General features: G+C 41.3%; 3 protein-coding genes and 1 non-coding gene across 4 annotated transcripts; 1 reads left to right on the forward strand and 3 right to left on the reverse strand.

Moving 5' to 3' along the window:
* Positions 1 to 12,732: 12,732 nt before the first annotated feature.
* s1pr5a (sphingosine-1-phosphate receptor 5a) lies at positions 12,733 to 16,326 on the forward strand. The gene is made up of 2 exons (XM_061303402.1): positions 12,733 to 12,907; positions 13,453 to 16,326. Exon 2 carries the CDS (start codon positions 13,682 to 13,684, stop codon positions 14,888 to 14,890), a length of 1,209 nt encoding a protein of 402 aa, XP_061159386.1. The 5' UTR covers positions 12,733 to 12,907; positions 13,453 to 13,681; the 3' UTR covers positions 14,891 to 16,326.
* Positions 16,327 to 16,547: 221 nt separating this feature from the next.
* Positions 16,548 to 18,290, reverse strand: spc24 (SPC24 component of NDC80 kinetochore complex). Its single transcript, XM_061303403.1, has 6 exons — positions 18,173 to 18,290; positions 17,724 to 17,893; positions 17,407 to 17,551; positions 17,168 to 17,272; positions 16,940 to 17,016; positions 16,548 to 16,857 (listed from the first exon to the last, which is right to left on the reverse strand). The coding sequence occupies exons 2-6, from the start codon at positions 17,881 to 17,883 to the stop codon at positions 16,751 to 16,753; spliced, it is 594 nt and encodes a 197-aa protein (XP_061159387.1). The 5' UTR covers positions 17,884 to 17,893; positions 18,173 to 18,290; the 3' UTR covers positions 16,548 to 16,750.
* A 189-nt stretch (positions 18,291 to 18,479) lies between these two features.
* kri1 (KRI1 homolog) lies at positions 18,480 to 22,791 on the reverse strand. Its single transcript, XM_061303401.1, has 18 exons — positions 22,598 to 22,791; positions 22,402 to 22,478; positions 22,228 to 22,327; positions 22,059 to 22,158; positions 21,907 to 21,964; positions 21,783 to 21,832; positions 21,552 to 21,660; positions 21,382 to 21,459; positions 21,086 to 21,201; positions 20,797 to 21,025; positions 20,551 to 20,721; positions 20,367 to 20,442; positions 20,162 to 20,268; positions 19,941 to 20,100; positions 19,746 to 19,876; positions 19,394 to 19,458; positions 19,210 to 19,305; positions 18,480 to 19,130 (listed from the first exon to the last, which is right to left on the reverse strand). Exons 1-18 carry the CDS (start codon positions 22,680 to 22,682, stop codon positions 18,593 to 18,595), a joined length of 2,346 nt encoding a protein of 781 aa, XP_061159385.1. The 5' UTR covers positions 22,683 to 22,791; the 3' UTR covers positions 18,480 to 18,592.
* LOC133171044 (Z30 small nucleolar RNA) lies at positions 19,528 to 19,625 on the reverse strand. The gene has a single exon (XR_009718671.1). It is a non-coding gene; the product is annotated as a Z30 small nucleolar RNA (small nucleolar RNA).
* Positions 22,792 to 23,509: the final 718 nt, after the last annotated feature.

Raw genomic sequence — 23,509 nt, forward strand, 5'->3', positions numbered from 1 at the left:
CTTTGACAATATAATGCTTAGCTATTCTCGCGTGTGGGAAAATGATGAACTCGGTCATGAAAAGGCATTCCATTTACGAGGAGTATGAACACCAGGCCACGATGTCAGTGCTTATTGTTATCTATTTAACTTAGCGAGGCGCCAAGAAAAACATCAATGAAAGGAAAGAATTATTATCTTTGCTGTCTTTCCCAGCTGTGAAAGCATATGCAGCCCAAACAGTTACCTTTTTTTGTTTTTTAACAAGCCGCTTCATTAAAATCAAGTTAACCTTGTTCGCGAATCAAAAAAATGATGCGAGATATACTGTGAATATCAGAACTGATTGCTTACTATGAAATTGGAAGTTTTTCTTCTTGAGTGGCACATGTCAGTCTGCTAATCAACTGATAGAAATATATTTAAAGCAGCAGTATGTTTATATTGCCATTCTGTAATTAAACTTCCATTTGGGCTCAGTGACTCACACAGTGCAAGTCACAAAAGTAAAAATCAGGTCAGTAGGACAAAAATGAAGCATAAGCTAGTCGGCATTGTTCTTAAGTGGAACGGAATTATGAAAACATTCCATGAACTAATTCCAGAACCGGTTTGAGTACTGTGGCTCAAATGGTAGTCATAGAATAAATTCAGACTTTTTAGTTTTAGCTTATTTTTATTATTATTTTTTTATTTTTAGGTTTTTAGCTTGGTATTTGAACAGGGGTGTGTAGACTTTTTATACCCATTGAATTGACTCACATTTTCGAACTCAATCATATGCTGGGCTCTTCTAAAGTGTAAACCAATCAGGGCTAATGTGTGTTATTTATATTTCTAATTTATCACACCGCTCCATTTTATATGTGCACAATGCGTATGTGTTCCTGGTGTGACATTTTAATCCCTTCATGGAAGCCGATTTGCAATGTTATCCAGCACATGTGATTGCAGGACAATGAAGATATTGAATGGAGGGTCGATCCGCTTGTACCTCCCAAGTACCAATGAGACCCAAGACCCTTAAATAGTAGACCAAGACCGATCTTGAGAACGACAACCCTTTTTTTTTTTTTGATGTGTGCAAATTTTGGAACGCGATCATACAAGACAACAGCAAATGGTGCAAGTTGTCAGTGTGGTGTCGTAGTATTTTTTGTTTATTTTCTTTGGCTTAGGATGGTGGAAGAAGAAAACAAAAGTGTGAGAAGAAAAGAAACGTAACCACCAGAGGTGGCAATTAAATAAGACTGGAAGCAGGAAAAAAAAATGTCTACTGGACAAAATGTCTCTTTTTTTTTTTTTTTTTTACTGGATTTTGTCGTGATCCATGAACTCGCTTTTCCCATTATTTGAAACATGTCTGATGAATACTATGCTGCAAATAAATTTAGCTTCTAACCCCTTGGCTGCAATGCTAATCATAGGATAGCAAAATCCCTCACACACTGCACCGGCTACGAGGGATTGACCGCCTTTTCGGCTGAATTTGTTCTTTTGTGGAACCCGAGAGTTATTTAAAAAGCTAAACGTTCACTTTTTTTTGAGCTTGGGATGTAAAGAGAGGAAAACTATAAGTTCAAAAAAACCAAATGTATTTGAAGTGTGAGAGGCTATAAATCACCTTTGTCAAGCAAAGCCACACTTCAGAAGCATTTATGTGATGTTTCAATCTCACTCGGCTTTTTTTAAATCCTTCACTCCGTCATTCAACTGGCTCAAATTCTACTGGTCACGTTTGCAGGAATGCAAGTGCGTACAGTCATGCATGTGGTTGAGTTGTATTTGTAGTTAAACGGCTTAAATGAATCCAGACCCCCATCAACAATGCATGAAAATAATAAAATGTGCAAAGTCTTTAAAATTCTGTCAATCATAATATATTTGGAAAAATAGATGATGTGTTAACTTTACATCATGCGTGTTTTATGGTATGCACATGTACATGTACTTTTTTTCGGTCCGTTGGCAAGTGAGGCGTGATTAGAGGGTGGCACCGCCGTGTTGCCCTCAGGCCAGCACACCCTGTGATTTTCCCCACCAGCTCGTGCTCTCAATGGGGAGGGTGGGTCCGTGACCTCCCTCCTACGCCAACCACGGGAGAGGGAGGCGCCCCCCCCTTTTTAAACAAGTGAGAAGATGGCGGCCTCAACCGCTAAGCTCAGCTTCTCATCAAGCTCGAGTTTGATAAGTTGGCGGCTTTTCTCCACATGTGACAAAACATCCCATGCTCTCATCCCTGGCATATCTTTGGATGTTTGAAGTTTGAGATGGCAATTTTAGAAGAATAAAAGTATGCCATGAAAACCACAGAAGCAGGTGTGTCTGTGTTATGACTATGAGAGCGGTGGGGGAGCGTGGAAATGACAGGAATAGTTGCGCTCACACTAAACACACAAATGATTTATTAAATGTAATCACCACATTCACTGAGGATTTAAAGTCAAAGCTGTCATGTTATGACTGAGTACAAACATGATAGCCTTTCACTTATCTCATCAGGAATCACAGTCATGTTTTCTGTCCTGCAAATGAAATGACCAAAATAGCAATCAGATGGTCGGACATTCTTTTTTAAAAAAATTATTTGGAAGAAGAAAAAAAAAAAGCACAAAGAATGGTAACACACACTGTTGGTGAAAGAAAACGGATTCCGTTTCCACGCTGATGGAACCTGGCCTCATGCCTATCCAAATAATCACTCCTTCAGAAATGTGTGCCTTCACTCTCCCACAGAAGGCCACAGCTGCATCCCCCAAAAAGTTGAAAGAAAGTTATAAGTGAACAAAGGTTAAACAGGTTGAGATTGGGAAATGTGCTGAGCATGCCACAATGTCCCATTATAGATACTTGGTGCAGGTTGTCAAACCATAACCTCACTTTAAGTGCAGCTCCGCCTTGTGTTCCTTGATTGTGTGAGGGGGGGTTGGGGAACTTTTAAATGTACAGCTGGGAGGTCAGCTTTCCTTGGGGACAATGTGAGGATATGAGTTTTCGATGACAACTCGTGATAACGCTTCTTGTGTGTGTGTGGGAGGGAGGCCGAGGAGAGCACTCCGCCTTTACTGAAGGATGTCGCCACAGTTGTTTTAAATCATTTTGACTTTTTTTGTTTTTTAAATGCCCAGAGCATGAACAAAAGAGCAGGTCACTCTTTGATTAGCTTCCTCCGATAGAACACATTGAAATGTTTCGTCGCTTTTCATAAAAAGCATTGAAACGTTCTGTAACATGATGCTAGCTTCAGAAAGCAATGTTAATGGAGAGTCATAGTATTGTTGTTATCACAGCTGGAAGAACTGGGAGTTGGCCTTATATGCACGGGAAGCGTAACTAGTGTGAGAATGGCAGGGGAGGTCAAAGTCAGCTGACAAAATCTGAACTTCAGGCTGAGGTGAATTGAAATGCAATAATAATAATAATAATAAATGTGGATTGATGCAAATAAAAGTCCACATTCCTAATAAAAATGTTGGATTTGGTGAAACGATCAGATAGTTGCTAGTGACAGGCACAATGGCGCAATAATAAACTTTGACAATCCGTCCCACATCTGGAGGGCTGAGTAGCATTTCCAGTATGTACCTGCCTATTTTTCTGTAAATTTCAGGAAATCAGCTCATCGGTAGTCACTTAGTCCATGTGTTTCCTGAAGCGCTTTTAGTAATGCGCAAACACACATCCTTCTGGGGGTATTTTATCTGTTCTCGGAGTCCACATCAAGGCCAGGGACTTGACAACAATGGGCTCGGGAATCTCACTCTCTGTTTAAAAAAAAAAAAAAAAAAAAAAAAAAAAAAAAAGGTAGTCATTTAGATAGCTCTATCTCTCTGTCTAGACAGACAAGGAATTTCCTTAGTATATCACCTGTTGAGACAATGGAGTGAGACTCTTTAAATATAATTGTAAAGACGATTTGTGGAATACGAGTTAAGCAGCGGCCATTTTGTCATTTGTTGTCGACTAAAAATGACATCACAGTTGTGGTGGTTGTTTGTGATCCGAAGTGAATTTGATTTAAATGTCTCATGAAGGGTTAAGACGAACAACTTGCTCTGTGAAGGGGGGCATCAGCATCAAATCTGCAAGGTCAAGAAATTGCTCACTGTGTCGCTACCCTTCAGAGACAGAGCCAAACTTGTAAATAATAACTTCCTGTGAAAATGCTTCGCAAGAAGTGTTACAACTTCCTTTCTTTCCCCTTTTAATCTTTCATCTTGGCTCGGAAGAATTCCAGTGGGCATTGTGGGCAATTGCACTGGTCGTAATTGGTCCAGCCTTCAAGGCTCTTCGTGAATGGCAGAGAAGTTTAAAAAAAAAAAAAAAAGTTTGAAGCAGAAAATGAGGTGGAATTAGTGAACATTAACTTCCTGGCCGCTCCCTTCGTTGTTGGCTAAATCTAATGAGATCCAATAAACATATTTTTGCAAAACTCTCCATCATTTTCACATCTTTTGATTCTCATTGCATTTTTCACATGGACCTAATAGAGTGGCTACTCAAGGAAGCCATTAGTCACAATGGTGGGGAGCAGCTTGTGCAAAACCATTTCAAACAGCCTCACCAGTGGAATTCTTTAACACAATAAAAGAAAACATGATGGCCCCTGTGGAAAAAGCATTTCAACAACAGGAAATGTGGTGAGACATATTTATCATCATATATAGGCTTCATCAGGAAATTCAAACAATGTGAGAAAGTGGAGGATATAATCTATGAGAGTTTAAAAAGCACTGTTATTCATTGTATTTTCCATTTTGAATTCCAAAATTGTCTTTCTTTCCTGTGGTTGTTTTTATGTTAGTTTGCCACAATTCTTTCGATACTTAAACTAACCACTAACTAAACAAACTAACTAATTTGATGAAATCAAATGATATGACTATTTCTTTAGTTTTGTAGTTTTTTTTATTTTATTTTTCCTTGCCCTCTTGGGAGCTTAAGATCAGGGTTGATTTTTTTATATTATGTATTTATGTGCCCTCTCAACCCGGTGGTTGGAGACCTCTGGACTAATCAATTGAACAATCGACTTAAAATGTTTCATTTTGACAGTTCTAGATACAAGTCATAGGCAACATTGAGGTGTGATGTTTTGTGGTGTGCAAAGTAAAACACCTACTCCACCCAAAAGCAGACCTACAGGGTGAATTTATATTTTTATATAACCTAGCATAACCAAATTATGAAATCAAACCATTGTTTTTATTGCCGGGCTACTGCTTTGCCTAACGTAGCGTCAACAAATTTCCCATTCATGTTTCTTTTTTTTCCTTTTAATTGGACTCAGGCAAATAACAACAAACAACAGCACAATTTGCCTCTTTGTTTTTTGCCATTGGCCCGGTTCACAGCGCTCTCAGCCATCTCTCACCCCGCTGCTTTTCCCGTCATTAGCCTTTCATGCTCACATTAGTGTCAGTGTCATTGTCTGTGCTCAGCGCTCCGATGATGCCAAAACTTCACTTTGGGACCTGACTGATAAAAATATGAATCATTTTAATACAGTGAGAAACACATGCATGTATAAACTAAAAGTTTTTCCCTTGAAAACAGCCCTCCCTGATGCTAGAGCACTTCATTAGCCTTTTCTGTCACACTGCTTGCATTCCTGGAAGGGTTCTTCAGGCTTCTTCCACAGCTCCATTGTCACTGCCAAAAAAAGGGTCCCCTTGATGGCCCCATTGAGCTTGGGAAAGAGGTGGTGAAAGAAATCACATGGTTGGGTGAGTGGGGCGGTTGTTCCAGCACAGCAATGTTCCTCTTGGCCGGGAACCGTTGGATGCTCACGGCATTATAAGCAGCCGTGTTGTCATGGTGACAAGAGTTTTCCTGCCACAACTCTCGTCTCTCCTTGCACACTGAACAAATGCCACAGGATCTCTTTGTAGACATGCTAGTTGGTTTCCTGTTGCTGTAGCAAGTGCTCACAAGGCCTCCAAGTCATAGTAAAATCTGTGATACCAATCCCGGAACTTTTGTGACGCACTTCTTATTATATAGTTTGAATAGCAAACCCAAGAGGGTGATGTATTTATGGAGCAAGACAAAGATGACGAGTTCAGAGGGAAACAAAAGCTAACTGTGAGACAAGGTCTTGGGAGAATCACGACCAATGACCTTGGCACTTCATCCTCAGTATTCACTGCCCTCAATGGACTCCCTCCATATGTCATCCAGACATTGCTCATTGCTGCTGTCTCTTGTCAAGCAGAATATTTTAATCCTAACAACACACACATGGTAGCAGGGGTTTTGGACTCAACATCTTTACAGCTGCTGAGATTCAAAGGGAAGGGGAAAAACAATCTCAGCTTCTTGTCGTTCTGGCTGAGTTCAAGCATCTGCCAGTTTTTTTTTTTTTTTTCTAAAAAAGCCTTCCTTTTCAACAAAAAAGCGTCACATCTGATGTCGAAAACCTCATTCCGTTTCAAACCTGTAATTATCTGTTTGGTTATCAGGGGAGGCCTCTGTGGGGGGGGGGGGGGAAATCCATCCATAAACATGTGACTCAATGGAGAAGGAGAAAGGACAGAGGGGAAGGAATTAGAGGATAATTGGATTGAATCGATGCAAGACGAGGATACCAATGAATATCAGGCAAAAAAAAACACAGAATTTCGCAAGCTAATCATGATGGCAACAGCAACCACATGTTCAAACAAATGACCTTCTCCTACAGTGACACGTCTTTCCATTCCTTTTTGACAGCTCATCAAAACAAACATCAGGGTGGACGCCAGTTATCAAGAAATATCAACAAATATGTAACAGAGTATGATTACTGCAAAATGTACCGATGAGGTAGCTTTTGGCTCGCTCGGAACCAAACCCAGCAATGTTAGAGCCCCCAAGGCTGAAGAAGCAAACTCCTGTTTTGGGTTTACGGTCAAATAGTTCACATAGCTTCACGTCCACGTAACTGCCTCAAGTGAGCTGGTGTCCCTTGTGTCCTTTAACCTGTCTATGTGTTTGGACGTGCCACTGTTGTAGTGCTTGAAGGCAAACAGGGTCACTGACAGCAACTGGAATCCAACAACTGGTCCGAATAGATTTTCATATCCTGTCTGCGTCTAGACTGCAATTTTGCTTTGGAGGCAAAACTAGATCGCTAAGCGCACATTGGAGTGATGGCAAATAACTTAAAAGTCGACGGATAGCCGTAGATTCACTCAGTTAATATCTTTGACGTCCATAACCGTCATTGGCACTGAATGAGTTAAAAGAAAAGTCTGCTGCTAAAAATTAAATCACAGTCAGGATGAATTAAATTCAACGAGTCAGCTTTCACGTTGTTACGCACATGTTGTGTTTCCCCTACGTGTAAACCGTGTGTGCCTGTGTGAGCATGCACATGCTTCAATGAAGTGTGCACATATGCTGTGCCGTGTGCATGTGCACATCAAGCTGAGCTGGTTTTAATAGGTTCCAGAGCTCGGGCATGTGTCAGCCAATAAAAGCACAAAGCCTACAAAACGGTGAGTAATTCACCCCGTGGATCGTCTCGTCTGGGTTATCAACACTAAGAGTGCCAAAGACAAACGACCTGTTCCGCCGGTTATTCTAACGAGAATCGTACTTTCGCACGCATTTTTCTTTTTTTCATGCCTCAGTCACAAATGGAAAAATCAGAGCAACTAAACATCTTCAAATGATTAGTGATTTGAAACCTTGCAAGCAGAGAGGGAAAAAAAGCAAGCAACCCATTAATTAAAAAGGGAAAAGAAATCCTGACGTCATGTATCTTCCTCTTTTGGTGACTAGAATGATTTAATCTTGTTTAAAAATAAACCATTGAAGCACATCGACATTTTTCATCTTGATTGGTTAGCATTTCCTTTCTTTTTCTATTCTTCTTGTTTATATGGGAAATAGTCAAGAAACCAGATAGCGAATAACAATACTTTTGGTTTGACTTAAGTACAGGATCAGCTTGGCTACTGGGATGGTGTGGGTAAGCCAAAATGACTGCCAGTTTCCCCTTCGTGGGCCCACGGCACATTCATTGGGAATGAAGAGGGGGGGGGGGGGGGCTTTGCTTTTGAGAGCCCCCGTGGAATAGCATACATTGTGCTTTCTTTGGAGTTTAAACAGAACATCAATAAGAGGAAGCCAACTGCCGCTTTGCATATGTTTTGCTTATAGATACATTGCAAAATATCCTCTCTAGTGTACAGGATTTTTATTTTGGTGCTCAGCTAAATTTATTTTATGAACCTATTGCTGTTTTTCAATGAAATTGCTACTTACACGTAATGTGTTCTAAAGTAAAAAAAAATATGCAGCTGTGTGGAATCCCAAAATACTTTGAAAATGGTCACGGGAAATGAGTTCACCACAATCTTTCCAAAAATACGGCCAAGATGTAACCATGGGATAACATATGGAAGCGCATGGATTCACTAGGGCTGCAAGTTAAAGTTTTTTGGGGGAGAATTTCAGTTTGCATCGGTGACCATTTCCATTTTAAACCGCAAGTTGACCTCACTGGGGGACAATATGAAAAGTAGAATGTAAATGACATGAAAATCCCAGAGTGCTTTGTCATCAACTTTTAGAGTTGTTAAAACTGGCTTGGGTGTTTGCATTCAAGACTACCTTCGTGTTAGGGTCAAAGGGCAAAATACTTGCTGAGCACTAATTTAGAAGTAAAGCAAGTGATGTAGTGTAATCAGTCGAAGGAGGACTGGCTTACCCAATATGGCTTTGTTATCTTAACTTATCAGTCCTACTGTGTTTGCCTGCATTATTCTCACAAAAGCTTTCCTGATAGGAAATCTGCTCGTGTGAAATTTTCAACTATGCTCCGTTTCCTAAAATGACTTTTCCGTCATTTTCCTTCATCGCTAACTCCTCTGGTTAATGTCGATATCATTTCCTGGATTTGTATTAGGTTGTGATTGTTATACTTATCTACAGGCTTTTATTCATTAACTAACATGCCGGTGGAGGTTTCTTATCACTTTGTTGTGAAGACTGAGGGTAATTATTTGAATCTTTTGTGGGTCTGGTATTTTGAAAACAATCCAACTCAGGTGGTGTCAATTCTAGGCTGCAAAGAATTTATGACTGCATGGCTGCAATCCCTCTGAGAAGAAAATAAGGGAGGTTGCAGAAATCTCTCCCCACTTCTCATGACCCCCTTTTCCTCCACCGCATAGCCTTTATCCTTTCCAGAATCTCCTCCCTTTGCCCCATGCAAGAACTCCCCTTTTTTTTTGCCTTCAAGCTCATCTCAAAGTGCTGCTGTATGAACAAAACATGCTTTCATAAAAATTAACTTTCCAAATGTCATACCAACGGTTAAGTGGGAGAAAAATGCATGACCAAACTAGTGAGTGACCTCGACGTGACACCTGCATGCCTACAAACTGTAACTAGCACTATAGTCGGGTCTTATCAGACAATGCGGGACGGGGGCAAAGGTGAAAGGTTGATGGTGAAATTTTCAAATGTGGCAGAAATGTGCTTGAAGAGCCTAACATGGATAAATACAAAGCCACTATAGATGAAAATATGACATGGAAAGGGGACTGACGTCACATCTTAACATTTACTCCAATGCCATTATTTGAATACTACTATATAATGGGCTGCCCATGGTGACATGAACCTTTCTTTTATTTTTTATTATAATTATCATACCATTTCACTTGTATTTAAGGATGACATTTATAAGTAAATAGACCAAAATAAAAGATTGTTGAGTCATCAGATGTGTCATTAGGTATCTGAATGAATCGATCTGTAGTATGCTAATTAGCGTCATGAGTATATTTGCATATTATGTCTCCTGCATGTATATTTCAGCATTTTCAATGATTTATTTTCAGCTCTACAAATGTTTCCCTCTGTACTTAAGATCTGTAAATTTTAATATCCAGACTTTGGAATGCTTTTATGATAGATTGCATCGCATGTTATGCAAGAAGTTCATGTGTAACAAATGAGTCGATGTTACCTCAATGACTTTTGCCCAAATAAAACTAGAAAAATACACGCTGTTCTTTACGGTGGTTAATGCGTTTCACTTAATTGAAGGCACTTGTGGCAATGGCATCATGTTTACCATAAATGTTCCATACTGTATGTGAAGTTATTTGCTTTGAGTCTCTATATTTATCACACACACACTAGAAGATGGGATTTTTTATTCATTTATTTTTTTAACCAACACATTCAAATTGCTTCCAGAACTGCTGGTTGGCCAAATACATTCTTGCTACAGACAACTCGGCATCTTGGGGTGAGAACTAAAGAACGTTTACATTGGACATAAGGATGTTTGTGTTATATAGACGCAACTGCCATTCAAATATAATGAAAATTTTCCATTGAGGAAGTCATTTCCTGTGTCCCAGCTAACTTCAGCAACCTCCCACACCTCTTGTTAAAAATGCACTTGAGGAATTATTTATTTTTAACCCCCAATATTGTCTTATCTAGAGAGTTCCAGACGGGTGTACATTTGCTGTATGGATTTGTAGCGCTCCAGGGAATGAATGTAAAAATTTTCCCATATGCTTCCTTTCTCCCCGTATTAGGAACTCCAACTGAGGTCAGTGACCAACGCAGCTGCACATGAAACAGCAGCGCGGCACACAAAAGCTGACATTGGCGCTCTATTTGCAGGATTCCCATAAATGTCTGGGAGCCACTACAACACTTTGTTGGAGTTTAAATATAACTCACTTTCTAGATGATGAGTTTCTCTTCTTCATTGTTGCTGATTCACACTGTTGCTAGCACAGCAAAAGTGATGACAAGGGAGAAAAAAGTGGAGGCTGTGTGCTGAGGTGAGGTGTGAACCTCATTTTAAGGTGTGACGTTGCATCGTAAGGGTGACCACTAACACCTTGGAACAAGAAGAAAAAAAAAAATTCAGCGTTCTCAAAGCGTGCTGTAGTGAACGGCAATCAACCAAATTAGAATTTCACCCCGGTTGCACGTTCCACCTAATTCTACAAGCGTAAGAGCTACAAAAAGTCTTTTAGAGGCATCTGTAAAACTAACAATGGTGGCCATTTTGAATTTTCTCTCAAATTTTGACTTTAAAAGCTCTTGCACCACATGATCATACAGTAATTAACATTTATTTTCTCGCAGGAGTCTTTAGGCCTTCATAACGCAAAAAAAAAAAGCACAAAGACCACTTGTTTCGGCAAAACGCTGTTGCCATGACAACGTAGGCTTTCCCCAAGAAACAACGTTTGAGGTACTAAACGTGCACGTTTGTACACAAGTCATAAACGGGCATCCTTTCTGTGCGCTCACAGGAAATATATCACCAGGAGTGTTCGAACAGAACCGGGTGAATAAAGAGACCCCCGTACCGCCCCGCCCTCCCCCAAGGCAGACTGGGTGTGCCTGCGTTTGTCACACCGAGCTTGTTTGTAGCCTGAGGGCTGAAGCAGGAGTGACGGAGCACATCCCTACTGTGGGAACCAAAACGGGCAGAGCAAGGAGCCCTGCCGCCACGTCTTTGTGTGTTAACTAATCTGAGGCCCCATACTGGGAGCTTGTCACTGTGACACAGCAGGGGGGGGTGGGCAACTGCCATCCTGCTAACGGGGCTCACGAAGACCTGGTTATCACTTGAGTTGGGTGGGGGGGGGGGGGGGGGGGGGCTGCATGAGTAAAAGCAGACCACCAGAACCTTAAAGCGACCAATATGGACGAGGAGCAGGTGTTATTTTAAGAAATGTTTGGAAAGATACTTTATGAGGCAAAAACTTCCAGGTGTGGAAATCTGTGGACGTCATCGTGGAGTGACGCATTCCTTCCCACTTGTGTATGAGTCAAATCCCACCCATGACCTCATGTGCGTTTCTCACAAGGATATCCCTCTCTTTTCGAGGCACAATGAGGCAGCTTCCTGTTTAGAGAAGCAGACCCTCGCTCAAACTCGCCCTCGATTTACGTAACATCCTCGTCCTTCAGGGTCTAATCGACACCAACGCTGGTGGGTTTAGATGACCTTCAGAGTGCTGTGACCTTTATGATTACACGGGGAAATATTCAGTATTACTGGAAACAAATGATTCAACGCAACTTAGCTAATGAATAGACATCATAATATTAAAGATACATCTCGGAATGTTTAACTGGGGATACGATTCAACTCATTGGAGCTAACGACGACAATCACAATCAAAAACGAAGAACAATCACTGCTTTTGTTCATTCCAAGTTGTTTGTTGTTGTGAGGTCAGTCAGGGATTCACTCAACTCATTTAGGAGCACAATTACGTAGGAAGCACTTGGAAGCCTAACATTGAGATTTAAATACATTAAAATAATGAATAATGCCTGCATGGTCTTTAATGAGACTATAAACTTTTGGATCATTGCAGTCTCTACCTAGCATGATTTGATTTACATGACTGTAAAGTTGAATGTCTAAGAAAAATTGTCTAAATTGCTCATCTCTGTCATCCATAATTAATGATTGGAAGGTAGGATTAGTTTGTAAATTAGATTGCAAATGAGGATTTTGTTTGGTAATTTGTGATTGTATTACAATTACTCTGTTTTTGTGTTTTATGCTTTTTTTTTTTTTGTTACTGTATTTTCTTTTATTTCGTCTTGTTTTACTCTGGTGTCTGCAGCCGAATCAATTTTGTCAATTTATTTTCAATTGCAAAACTAAAGTTTAAATTATTTTTTAAAACAGATTGATCTGATGGCGTCATTTTCTTCCCCGAAATCCATCGAGCCTCAAGCCAAACTCGAAAACATCTCTGGGAGGGAGAGGAACGAGTGAAGGACACCGTTTAGAGGAGGGACAGCCCACTCAGCGTGGACTGCTGGCCCGGGCCGTGTCATTCCCACTCACGTCGCTGTCGTGTGAGAAGCTCGTCACATCTTCCGATGCTACTTGTCAACTTTTCGTTGGAGTTTTCTAACTTTTTTTTCCTCCTGCTTACAGGTGGGTGAAAATTTGAAAGCTGCTTTGATCGGATTTTACTTTGCGCCGTTCTTATTATTGTAGATGTAATAAATACGATGTACGGTTCGTGGACGTACGCCACAATAACATTTAAATACTATTCGGTTCAAATGAGACATTTTATCCAAACGTGATTTCTTTATATTTTAATACCGTATATATTTTATCTTTTGTAATACTATACTGTTAAATTTCTAGGATTTCAGCAATTCGGTCTGTTGCGTTTTAAACAAAGAAAAAAACATCATAAAGCGTTATTTTTCGAATTTAGTATATTTTGCGGTTTCATTGACTCTCATTCAGAATTCAGTTATTTTCCCCCCCACCCTGCTATTTTAATTTATTGCAGCGTGTGGTTAGCTGTCATTTTCAAATTGTGGTGGCTTTTCCCATCATGATTATTTAGTGTGAAATTGCAAAAATGCAGCTCTAGATATATTTTGAAAATGAAAGCAAGAAAATATTTTTGAATGACTTTCTTTTTCAAATGATGTTCTTTTTCCCCTCTCTCTTGACCTATGCAGGTAGGCTCGCATCGCCCCCTTGTGTGCAATCCAGGAAGTGAAAAAATGTGAAAGATTCTCAAACCCGCAGGAAATCCTATTGGACCGCAGCAAAGGAAACACTTGCATGCCATAGTTGGACTCATTTTTCCCCCCATTATAAAATTCTTTACAAAGAGGAAAACAATGCAGCACCAGAAGACTATATAACCCAGCCCACATCTGAGGATTTAATTTCCAGACTAGTACCATGTCAACAGATTCTATCCACGTTGCTTACGCTGTGGCAACTCCATCCGAGATGGGCTTCTCCCCGTCAACAGGAAACCTGCTTCGGATGTTTCGGGAGTACCAGAGTAATGCGGTCATCCTCGAGCACTACAACTTCACAGGCAAGCTGAAGGAGAACAAATACAAGGAAGGACTCAAACCGGAGGCCATTGCCTTTCTGCTGGTCTGCCTGCTTATCATTCTAGAAAATGCCGTGGTGCTCGTGGCCATCTGGAAGAACAAGAAGTTCCATGTGCCCATGTATTATTTACTGGGTAACCTGACTCTGTCCGACATGTTGGCAGGTTTCGCCTACATGGTCAACCTCATGACGTCTGGTGCCAACACATTAAGCATGACCCCCGTGTTGTGGTTCCTAAGGGAAGGGGGCGTGTTCATCATGCTGGCGGCATCCGTCGTCAGTCTCCTGGCCATCGCCATCGAGCGCCACGTTACCATGGTGAGGATGAAGCCGTACCAGGGCGACAAGCAGGGCCGAATGTTCGCCCTGATCGGGGCGAGCTGGGTGCTGTCCGTGCTGCTGGGCGTCCTGCCCGTTCTGGGTTGGAACTGTATGGGTCAGCTGGACCAGTGCTCTACCGTCCTGCCGCTCTACGCCAAGAGTTACATCCTCTTCTGCGTCACCGTCTTCATCGCCATCCTCATGTCCATTGTGGTTCTCTACGTGCGCATCTTCCGCATCGTTAAGTCCAACACCCAGAGACTGGGCTCAGGCCCGCAAAGAAAAGGCCTGTGCCGGAAGTCCCAAAAGTACATGGCCCTGCTCAAGACCGTCACCATAGTCCTGGGAGTCTTCATCGCATGCTGGCTGCCGCTCTTCATCTTGCTGTTGCTCGACTTCTTCTGCCCGACCAAACAGTGTCAAGTGCTCTTCAAGGCTGACTATTTCCTGGGCATCGCCATGTTCAACTCCCTTCTCAATCCCATCATCTACACTCTGACCAGCAAGGACATGAGGAGAGCCATCCTCAGGCTGCTCTGCAGTCGCTGCCTTCTAACCAAAGACGGACAAGTGAAGAAGATCGGGATGCCCTTCTTGGAATGCAGCACCAGTAAGACGGACGCTGCTGCTTCTCACAGACTGGAGGGAGTGGAGACCACCGTGTCTTCTGGGAATTTTACACCTTCAACGATAAAAGCCATCTTCCCTAAATTGTCCAAGACATGACACTGACTTTGTATGGAAGCAAAGGTTAGGAGATATGGTTTCAAAACGAACCACGTCAGGAGGTACAAGAACGGCGTTGCACTCAACCTTTCGGGTATTGCTCAACTATGAATGTGATAGTGAGGTTCCTTTTGGTAACCAAGCAGATTTCAGGGGGGGGTCCAGCGCTCCCGTGGCCCCCCCGTAGCTCCGCCTGTGTCGTCCCATGACTTCAGTTCTACCCTTCTGGCACCAGACCCTGAGAGTGAGGTCCAGCCCAGATTCGGTCTCAACAAATGTAAAACCATTGTAAGCAACTGTAACGGTCCTTGAGCCTTTCTCAAGGCCAGTGTTAACTAAACTTTCTGGGGGAACGCCATTTCATCTCACCACTGTTTACTTTTGAACAAAAACTGAAATGGAAGAGTTCAACAGATGTTTCACATAAATTACAGCCAATTATGCTGTCCATCCAAAAGAGTGTAACCAAAGCCAGAGCATGAGATTTAGCCATATCTCCGCTCCCTGTGTAGCAGATAATGATATGTTGTTGCAAACATGGAGCATCCACACCCAATGTCTGCAGCCAAAAACCTTGTAATTTCTGCCATCTGAGTTTTGGTCAGGAGAAATGTAGGCTAGAGCCCCCCACGCTACAACCCTGAGACACACTGAAGACGTCATATGGTTCTCTTGGTTGGCTTTCTGCTTTGGGGGGGTCCTTGGAACGTATAGCGATGGATGACGCACGGATGATAGAAATTAAAGCTAGACAGAAAAAAAAAAAAGAGTGGCATGATAGTATCCTGTGGCTTAAGAGAACTTTGTTTGTGGAGCAAGTTCAAGTTGATGGGAGTTGCATGATTTGGATGGACAGAGCGATCTGCAGGCTGCACTGTTAACTTTTACATGTAGCAAGAGAGAAGTGAGTATTTTGTTGAGCACATGATGAGAAAACATTTTGTAGTTCTATCTTTTGTAAATACTGTATGTAGTTACTGGTGAGCTCGTCAAAACTGTTTTTAATGTAAAATTCTTAAGTTATGTCAGTTTCTACGTGTGCACTGAATAAACTATTTGTTTTGAAATGTCTACATGTTGCGCGAGTGAACGAGTCGAGCATTGTTTTTGGAAACGAGGTTTTCAATGTGGAAAAATTGCAGTTATGTAAAAACATGCCAGACACAATAGATGAAAATTAATGTACTAAATGTGTGTACAATATACAGTTTGTACATCTGCTCACTAACTCCTTTAAAGATGTTTTAATTCCTACCTCTCTAAACAGTTGTCAACATTTCCACCACCTACCACGCAAAGATTGTACTATACACTCTGGTCCGTAAAAACCATGAACTCATCTGTTTAAATACTGTACATGTATTTTAGTAACATTGACAGTGTGGATACCACAAGCTCAAAGTCTGCAATATTAAAATGGTTTTTTTTTTTACTTACTGGTAAATGTTGTTGTGTAGCTTTATTTAAATGCATAGAACATATTGTAAAGAAAATTTGACTTCCCCTTGAGCAATGACATGTTTGTATTAATTTGACTAAAATCCAATTGGTTCTAAAATAGAACTGGTTGCACTTCTTGGATGAACAATTCTACTGAAATAAATATTAAGGAATGGCAATACAAGAGAACAATATATGAATAAATCTATTCATCTACTTGTTTTCAAATGTTTAATTGATGGTTAAATTTGTACAAAAGTAAATAAGAAAATACAAGTGAAATTATCAGTTGCATAACTGCTACCTCAAAATAATAGAAATAACCAATAAACTGCATATTATAAAGACTTAGCGACACCTAGTGGCTAAACAAGTGAATGACACAGAAAGCTTGCTTACAAGATGGACAAACGCACTCCTCTACCACTCATCACTCACAAAACTCCATAACTGGTCAGCTATGTCACTTTGAGATGTCACAGTGGTGTCGATGTTGATGGGAGTTGCAACATCTGGCCCATAATGCACTGCAAGCAGAGAAACGTGGTTCTAGTAACACCCTCAGACCCACACTTCCATTTCCTCCAAGAAGAAATCACAAGACAGTACCTCCTTTAAGGATGTGCGGCTCTGTATCATATTCCCAATCGATCCTGGTTATTAGGTAGTTCAGCTTTGCAACATATCTGTTGGACAGAAAATAAAAAATACAGAGGCAAAATCTTAATACAGTCAATGGAAGAAAAAGAAGCGCTTTGGAATATTCACATGGTATCTGAAGTGAGACTACATTACACTGCAAACTACCCTAGCAATGACTGAAAAGTGGACACGTACATTGCAGAAGGGATGATCTCTGTGGTGTCTTCGTCCACCTCATTCTGCAACATTGTGAGCTCGTCGTCCGGGCTCCTCAGTCGTTCCAACTCGCTCTGCAGGAACCTGAGATTGGGGTTGAGGATGCTAACAAAGATTCATCTTTCACTGCAACACAGGTCCAAGTCAATTTTTGAGTCAGGGGTGGTCTCTAAATTGTAATATTGTACGTAGTAAAAACCTGCAGTGTTAAAGGATACCGCAATTCTGAGTCCAACATTTGATTCTTGGCAGTTAACTGCCTCAGCTGATCGTCCAGGTTCTCCTGCTCTTTTTCCTGTAGCATCTTCTTCTCCTTCATGTCAGTAAGGTGGTGGACTACAACCTCCTCTTGCTGAGTCACATCTGTAAAAGAAAAGTAATTGAAAAAAAAAAAAGAGTGGACCCAAAAGTGTCTGAAGAATAAATTTAAAAGACAAAATGGGTGTACGCCAACTTCATTGTGGTACAAAGCAGCTGCAGTTAGACCCAAAACTGAAAACACAGTATAGTCATAACTATTTAAATGAATGCATGCCTTTTAAAATCTGCATCACTGTCTCTTTTGTCTCCACATGTCGATCATAAAAGGTCTGCTGCGCAGCTCTCATCTGAGTTAGTATCTCAGGTTGACTGCTGGTCAAGTCCACCAGTGCATCCAGAGATTCCTGAATGTCTTGGAAGTTATTCAGTGACATTTTGATGACACTGGAAAGAAAGAAAAATAAGAGAAGCACAATGATGGTAAGTCACCATTACTTTATCGTACTTAATTCAAAATTTCAGGCATTTGTAGCTTTTATTTTTAATTTCCGCTGATGACGACACGCCTCAAGTCAACGTCTTTTGTTGCTTGCATCGCCGTTGATAACCGTTACGGCGATGCTTAAAACCGACAAAAATGCTGTCTTAATGTCATACTCGTTAATGTCTTACTAGTAGACTAATTAACTTTCGAAAGATTTTAGAGTGAAATGATCGACATACCTTCCGTGTTGCTCCTTGATTCAAATAGGCGCCACTGGGCCCGGTCTTCTTTTTAGCGCAAAAGCGAAGTCGGGTCGCCTTGGTGTTGTCATACCGCCCCCTGCTGCCCAGGAGTGAGCAAATATTTGCGTGATACAATGTAAAACACAAAAAGATAATTAACCGTTGCGTTCTCATTTAATCTCAAAGAACAAGTCGTGTGGCCCAGACATGTTTCGACCACTGGAGTCTAAACTCTGATATTTTTAAATTTTAATTTAAAATAATTCAGAGCAAATAAGATCAAATATCACCATTTGAAACAATACATGATATAGTACTTTTATTGAAGATTGAACAAAAGTGGAAAATTAAATGTCATCTGATCTATGAAAATGTGAGTTACAGCTGCAGTCTAGTATTTAGTGACTGTTAAGACTATTAAGCAGTCTTGTTTTTCTGCTTCTCTTTCTTCTGTTGATCTTTCCGTCTTTGCCTTCCAAGCTGTCTGAAGAACAGTCTCTTGGGATTCAAACCATATGCCTTCAGTCTTTGTTTACTAAACTCCTGATCTCCTATTTTCACTCCGACCGTTCGTTTGCCGCGTCCACCTGATTGCTTTTGCTTCTTCTTGGCCAATTTTGTCTTGGCTACGTCTTTAACGTGAACTTTGTCATCGGCAGCCGGTGGCTTGGCTTTCTCCTCGAGTTTGATCTCCTCCTCTGGTTCCTCTACATTAGACCCAACCTCCTCCTCCGATGTGTCCTCTAATTTGAGCTTCTTCTTGAGAAACTCCTCCTCTGGTCCCTCTTCATCCGACCCAGACTGCCGAAGAGTTTGGGCGGTCTCGTCCGATGTGTCCATCATTGAGGCTGTGGCGCCGTCCTCGTCTTCTCTGTTGCGTCGTTCAGCATTTTTCACACGGTCGCGTCGTTTCTTTCCCATTGTGGATTTTGCAGTTGACACTTCATTATTGTTTCTGGTGAAGAGGAGATCAAGATGTAAGATTTTTTTTTTTATCAGCCATACGTACATGGACCACACTGTGTACAACTCACTCAGAATACAAAGAAACTAGTATTTCTTTTCTCTTCTTAAAATTCTGTGATTTCAACTTGAAGTTCCTCAAATCATTCATCTCTTCCTGGTCAGATCTAGAAAGGAAGAAAATCAAATAAAATCAGCTTGAAAATACACCTAAGGGTTGTGAACGGCCTGTCACTGTACTGTCCGGCTCAGTACCTGAACATGCAGGTCTTCCTCAGAGAGCACCATCGATTGAGTTCCTTATCCTCAGCACTCAAGATCTGCGGAATTGAGAGAGCCCATCCTTCAAGTCTCATTAAAACATTGATATAGCTAAGACACAATGTGGTCTGCTCAGAGAGAAGATTAAAGTTCACGATCATTCCCTGGTCAGAGCTCTCCCCTGAAGGAGGCAATACCAGATCATCCACATGGCTCATCATTGCAGCACCATTAGAAGAATGCTATGTCTTGGAAAAATGTTCCACTGCACCAGCCCGGATTGGGCCATCGTTAATGACACGGACTTGACTGTGGCTTTCCAGATTGCAAAAGTGTTTGTGCGTACCTCATCGGTGGACAGACCAAAGTCATTGGGCAGGACCTGCCTGTACCGAAACCTGCACGGGAGGTCGTCGATGACGTCCTCGTAGTCCAGTTTATAGTATTCATCCAGGTATTGCTCGAAGCTCTTCTCCTCTGAAATATAAAAAGTATTCATTTACACGGATGAAGTATTAAAATGGTCCATTTTTGCACTTACGAGGATCGAATACAGGCTTGCTTTTCATGACCGCTTCTGCAAATTGAGACTTCTTTCTCTTCTTGCCCATTTGAGGTAGATCTTCCTTCTTCATTTTCTTCCTCTCCTTTTTCTTCTTTTTCGACTCGCTGTGCTGGCTGGGATCGTAGTCGGCATCCATCTGTTTGAATTCACGAGAAGATGTCTCTTCACGTTTCTAACCTTGCAAAGAATGAGCTTACAATGAAATCCTGGTCATCGCAGTGCGGCTCCGAGGCGTCGTAATCGGCCTCGTCTTCGTACGTTTCTTCTCGCTCTTCTCCTGTCCACGTGTCCCAGTTCCAGTGCTCTGTTTGACACAGAGAGAAGAAAACAACTTTGTATTAAGCAATAATGTGGTTAAAAAACTAAACAGGAGCAGCAACTCATTCAAAATAGTAACTTTACCCTCAAGATTATCGTCATCTTCAAACTGAGGCTTCTCCTCTTCCTGCTCTTCATAGTAATTATCTCCAAAGAATTTCTGCAAACACAGAGAAGGTTCATACACGTGATTGGTCGGCATTACTTCGCGGAGCTCAGTTTGAAATTAATGGGTACAAAATTGATTCTGGAATAACTGTGCGCCCACCTGCATGAGCTGGTCATGATGATTTGGATCAAAGTCTCCATCCAGATCAGCATGACTAAAAGCCAGATCGTCATTGCCGGTGAGCGCCTGAAGAGTCTTCAGCTTCTCCATGATCTCTTTTCGCTTCAAGTTCTTCAGTTGCTTCAGCTGCTCCCGTTTTTGCTGTTTCTCCTGAGGGAGTTGTGAAAAAAAAAAAACCATGAGAGGCCCAATAGATCAAATTTTGCCGTGCTCCTGTTTACGTACCATTTTCTTCCTTTCTTTCACTTCCTCCCTTTTGCGTTTCCTGCGATCGTCTTTGGTGCGCACCGAGGTGGCGATGTTGCGAGGGTAGCTCTTGATTTGATGAGCATCGGGCTCCTCAAAACGGAAATTATAGCTTCTCTCAAAAAGCTGCTGTCGCTCCAAGAACGTCTCGCCTTCCTCTTCGGAATCCTCCACATCGTCCTGGACCACCTCCTCGTAGGTCGGGATCCTTCAAAAAATAAGACAGTGAAATAGGAAGACAAATGGAGGGAACAAAAAAAGAAATCACCTCTCATCATCATCATCATCGTCGTCATCTTTGTAGCGTTTGTTTAGAACGTAGTCTCGGAGGAAACATTCCTTCTCATCCAGTTTTGGATCATTCCAGTAGTCTCGTAGATATTTCTGTCACAACATTATCATCATAGTTTTGTGAGCTCACAGACTTGGGAAAAAAAGAGGAATGAAGAAATGCAACTTTTATCACAATTTCTAACACCACCAAATGCTGTGTTGAACCTCTGCAAATATTTTCATGTGGACAGTACATGTTTTTTTTATTTTTATATATATCTTTGACCTTACCATGTCCTTCACCTCCTCTGGTCCATCAAAATCAGCCTGCCCTTTGAGCCACTCCAAATAGTCCGCTTCCTCTTTGTCCTATAAACATATGGACCACATTGAGATCTTTTATTTATTGTGTGTTAAATGTGCATGTGTGATGTTATTAAACTTAAGTAATAAAACCTGACCTTTTCCTCCTGTGTTTTTATCCTCCTAGTTAACAGCTGGGAAACTTCTTCTCCACTACTATTCTTGCCGTCATCATCATCATCGCTCTCGTGGACGAACTTGCGTAAACTGAAAGAAACGGTTGCAGTCAGGGTTTGTTAGTTGTTCGGATTTGAGCTATTATCACATGTGGTTGGTTGTTAAAATGAATTGACTTGATTTGGTTTAGCATTAAAAAATATATTTAGTACCTTTCTTTCAACTGCTTCTGCTCCTGAATGTAGCTGGGGGAAGAGGCCCTCTAAGAAAGAAAAAGAACAATTACAAACATGTCCAAATTGCTTAACTGCTGTTTTGGTTCATGACGATACCCACCGCTCGTCTTTTGGCTGCCTCCTCATCATCACTGTCACTATCCTCGTCGTCGTATTTTCTTGAAAAAAATCAAATATATTGCATTTAAAAAAAATGGTGGACAAATATTTTCAGCGCTGCAGATATAAATCACATTTTAATGGGTCACATACCCCTCCTTCTCCAGAATGACTTTACGCTCATAGTCCTTCAGGTACATGGGCTTTACTTTTGACTTTGAGGTTGATGGTTTGACATCATCGTTTGGTGTGTCTAAGAGAAGGACACAAATCATTTAGTCAGTGAGAATGGCGAACACAAAATTCAAAATGAGTTAATAACCTGAGTAGAATTTGGCATCTTCCTGATAGATCTTCGGGTCTTTCTTCTTCAAGAGTGACAATGTCCTGTAAAAGTCCCTTTCAACCTCTGGATCCAAGTCCTGGAGGATTGAAGCTCAATTATTACACCGATTTACTTTTGCAGAGAATCAAAAGAGGAGAAAGCGATGCTAACCACTTCACTCTCATCCGAACTGGATTCGGTCGATTCGGAATAATCGTTCACTTCTCGGTCTCCAAAACGATCCTTCACTGCACCCCGACACATAAAATTAAAGTCAAAAACAGAAATCAGCCAAGAAATAGCCATCGCTGTCCACGTTAGCACATGCAACGAAAGTTTTAGCCAGCGTTAGCTAACATAAACTTACACTTCTGCAGCTCTTCCTTCTGTCTGTAGATGTCATATCTCTTTGCGAATTCTGTGTTGATTCTAAAACCTTCTTCATCAGACATGATACGGTTTGGCTTTAGAACGCGTTTATATTATAAAAGATGGTGAAACTAGCATCATAGTACTCGGCAAGCGCGTGCAGAGTGGTACCATGTGGTTTCCGGTGCAGTACCCGGGTTCTCCCGTAGAGGGCGTGCTCGTACTGAATATATCCTAATGACGTAGGAAATCAATATTACACAGATTATATACACATTTTATTACTGTAGTACACAAACATTGGGGGAGAGGGGAGCAGTAGCGATGCCGCGCTCGGGAATCATTTGGTGACCTAACAAGCTATTATTTACATAAGATTCAAATCAATGCAAATCTTGTTATGTTTCTCCCGTTTATCTCTGCCGGCAAGGCCAAATGACGTAAATGAGTGGTAGGGGCGTCATCATATTACCAAAACATATACTAACAAACTGCTTAACCTAAAGGATATTGACGTAGGGGGTATTTGAAACTTCATTGATAAAATGAACCTTGAGTTAGGTTTGCTGGCATCAAACAAACATCTGGGCAATCAGATTTAATTGACCTATTTTAGGGATAGGATGTTCATGCGGACTAAATATTGACGGTCCACAATGACAGTAGGTGAAAGGCCCGTGATGAAGCAGAGTGCAAACACAAGTCCAGTCTACTCTGAAAACAACCTGATCAAATTTAGGAGCAAATTTTCTACAGCGTTTGTTCTCATCATCCTAGAGTGTTCATGTTGCATGTAACAGGCACATATGGTGTGAAGTGTCATGGCACCCTTTCCCGTTATCAGGCTCCCTACACTTCCATTCATGCTCAGCCTTGAACTTTGTCCATGAAGAGCCGTCATCGCAATAGT

Source organism: Syngnathus typhle, linkage group LG17 (genome assembly GCF_033458585.1).
Source record: "Syngnathus typhle isolate RoL2023-S1 ecotype Sweden linkage group LG17, RoL_Styp_1.0, whole genome shotgun sequence".
Lineage (NCBI taxonomy): Eukaryota > Metazoa > Chordata > Actinopteri > Syngnathiformes > Syngnathidae > Syngnathus > Syngnathus typhle.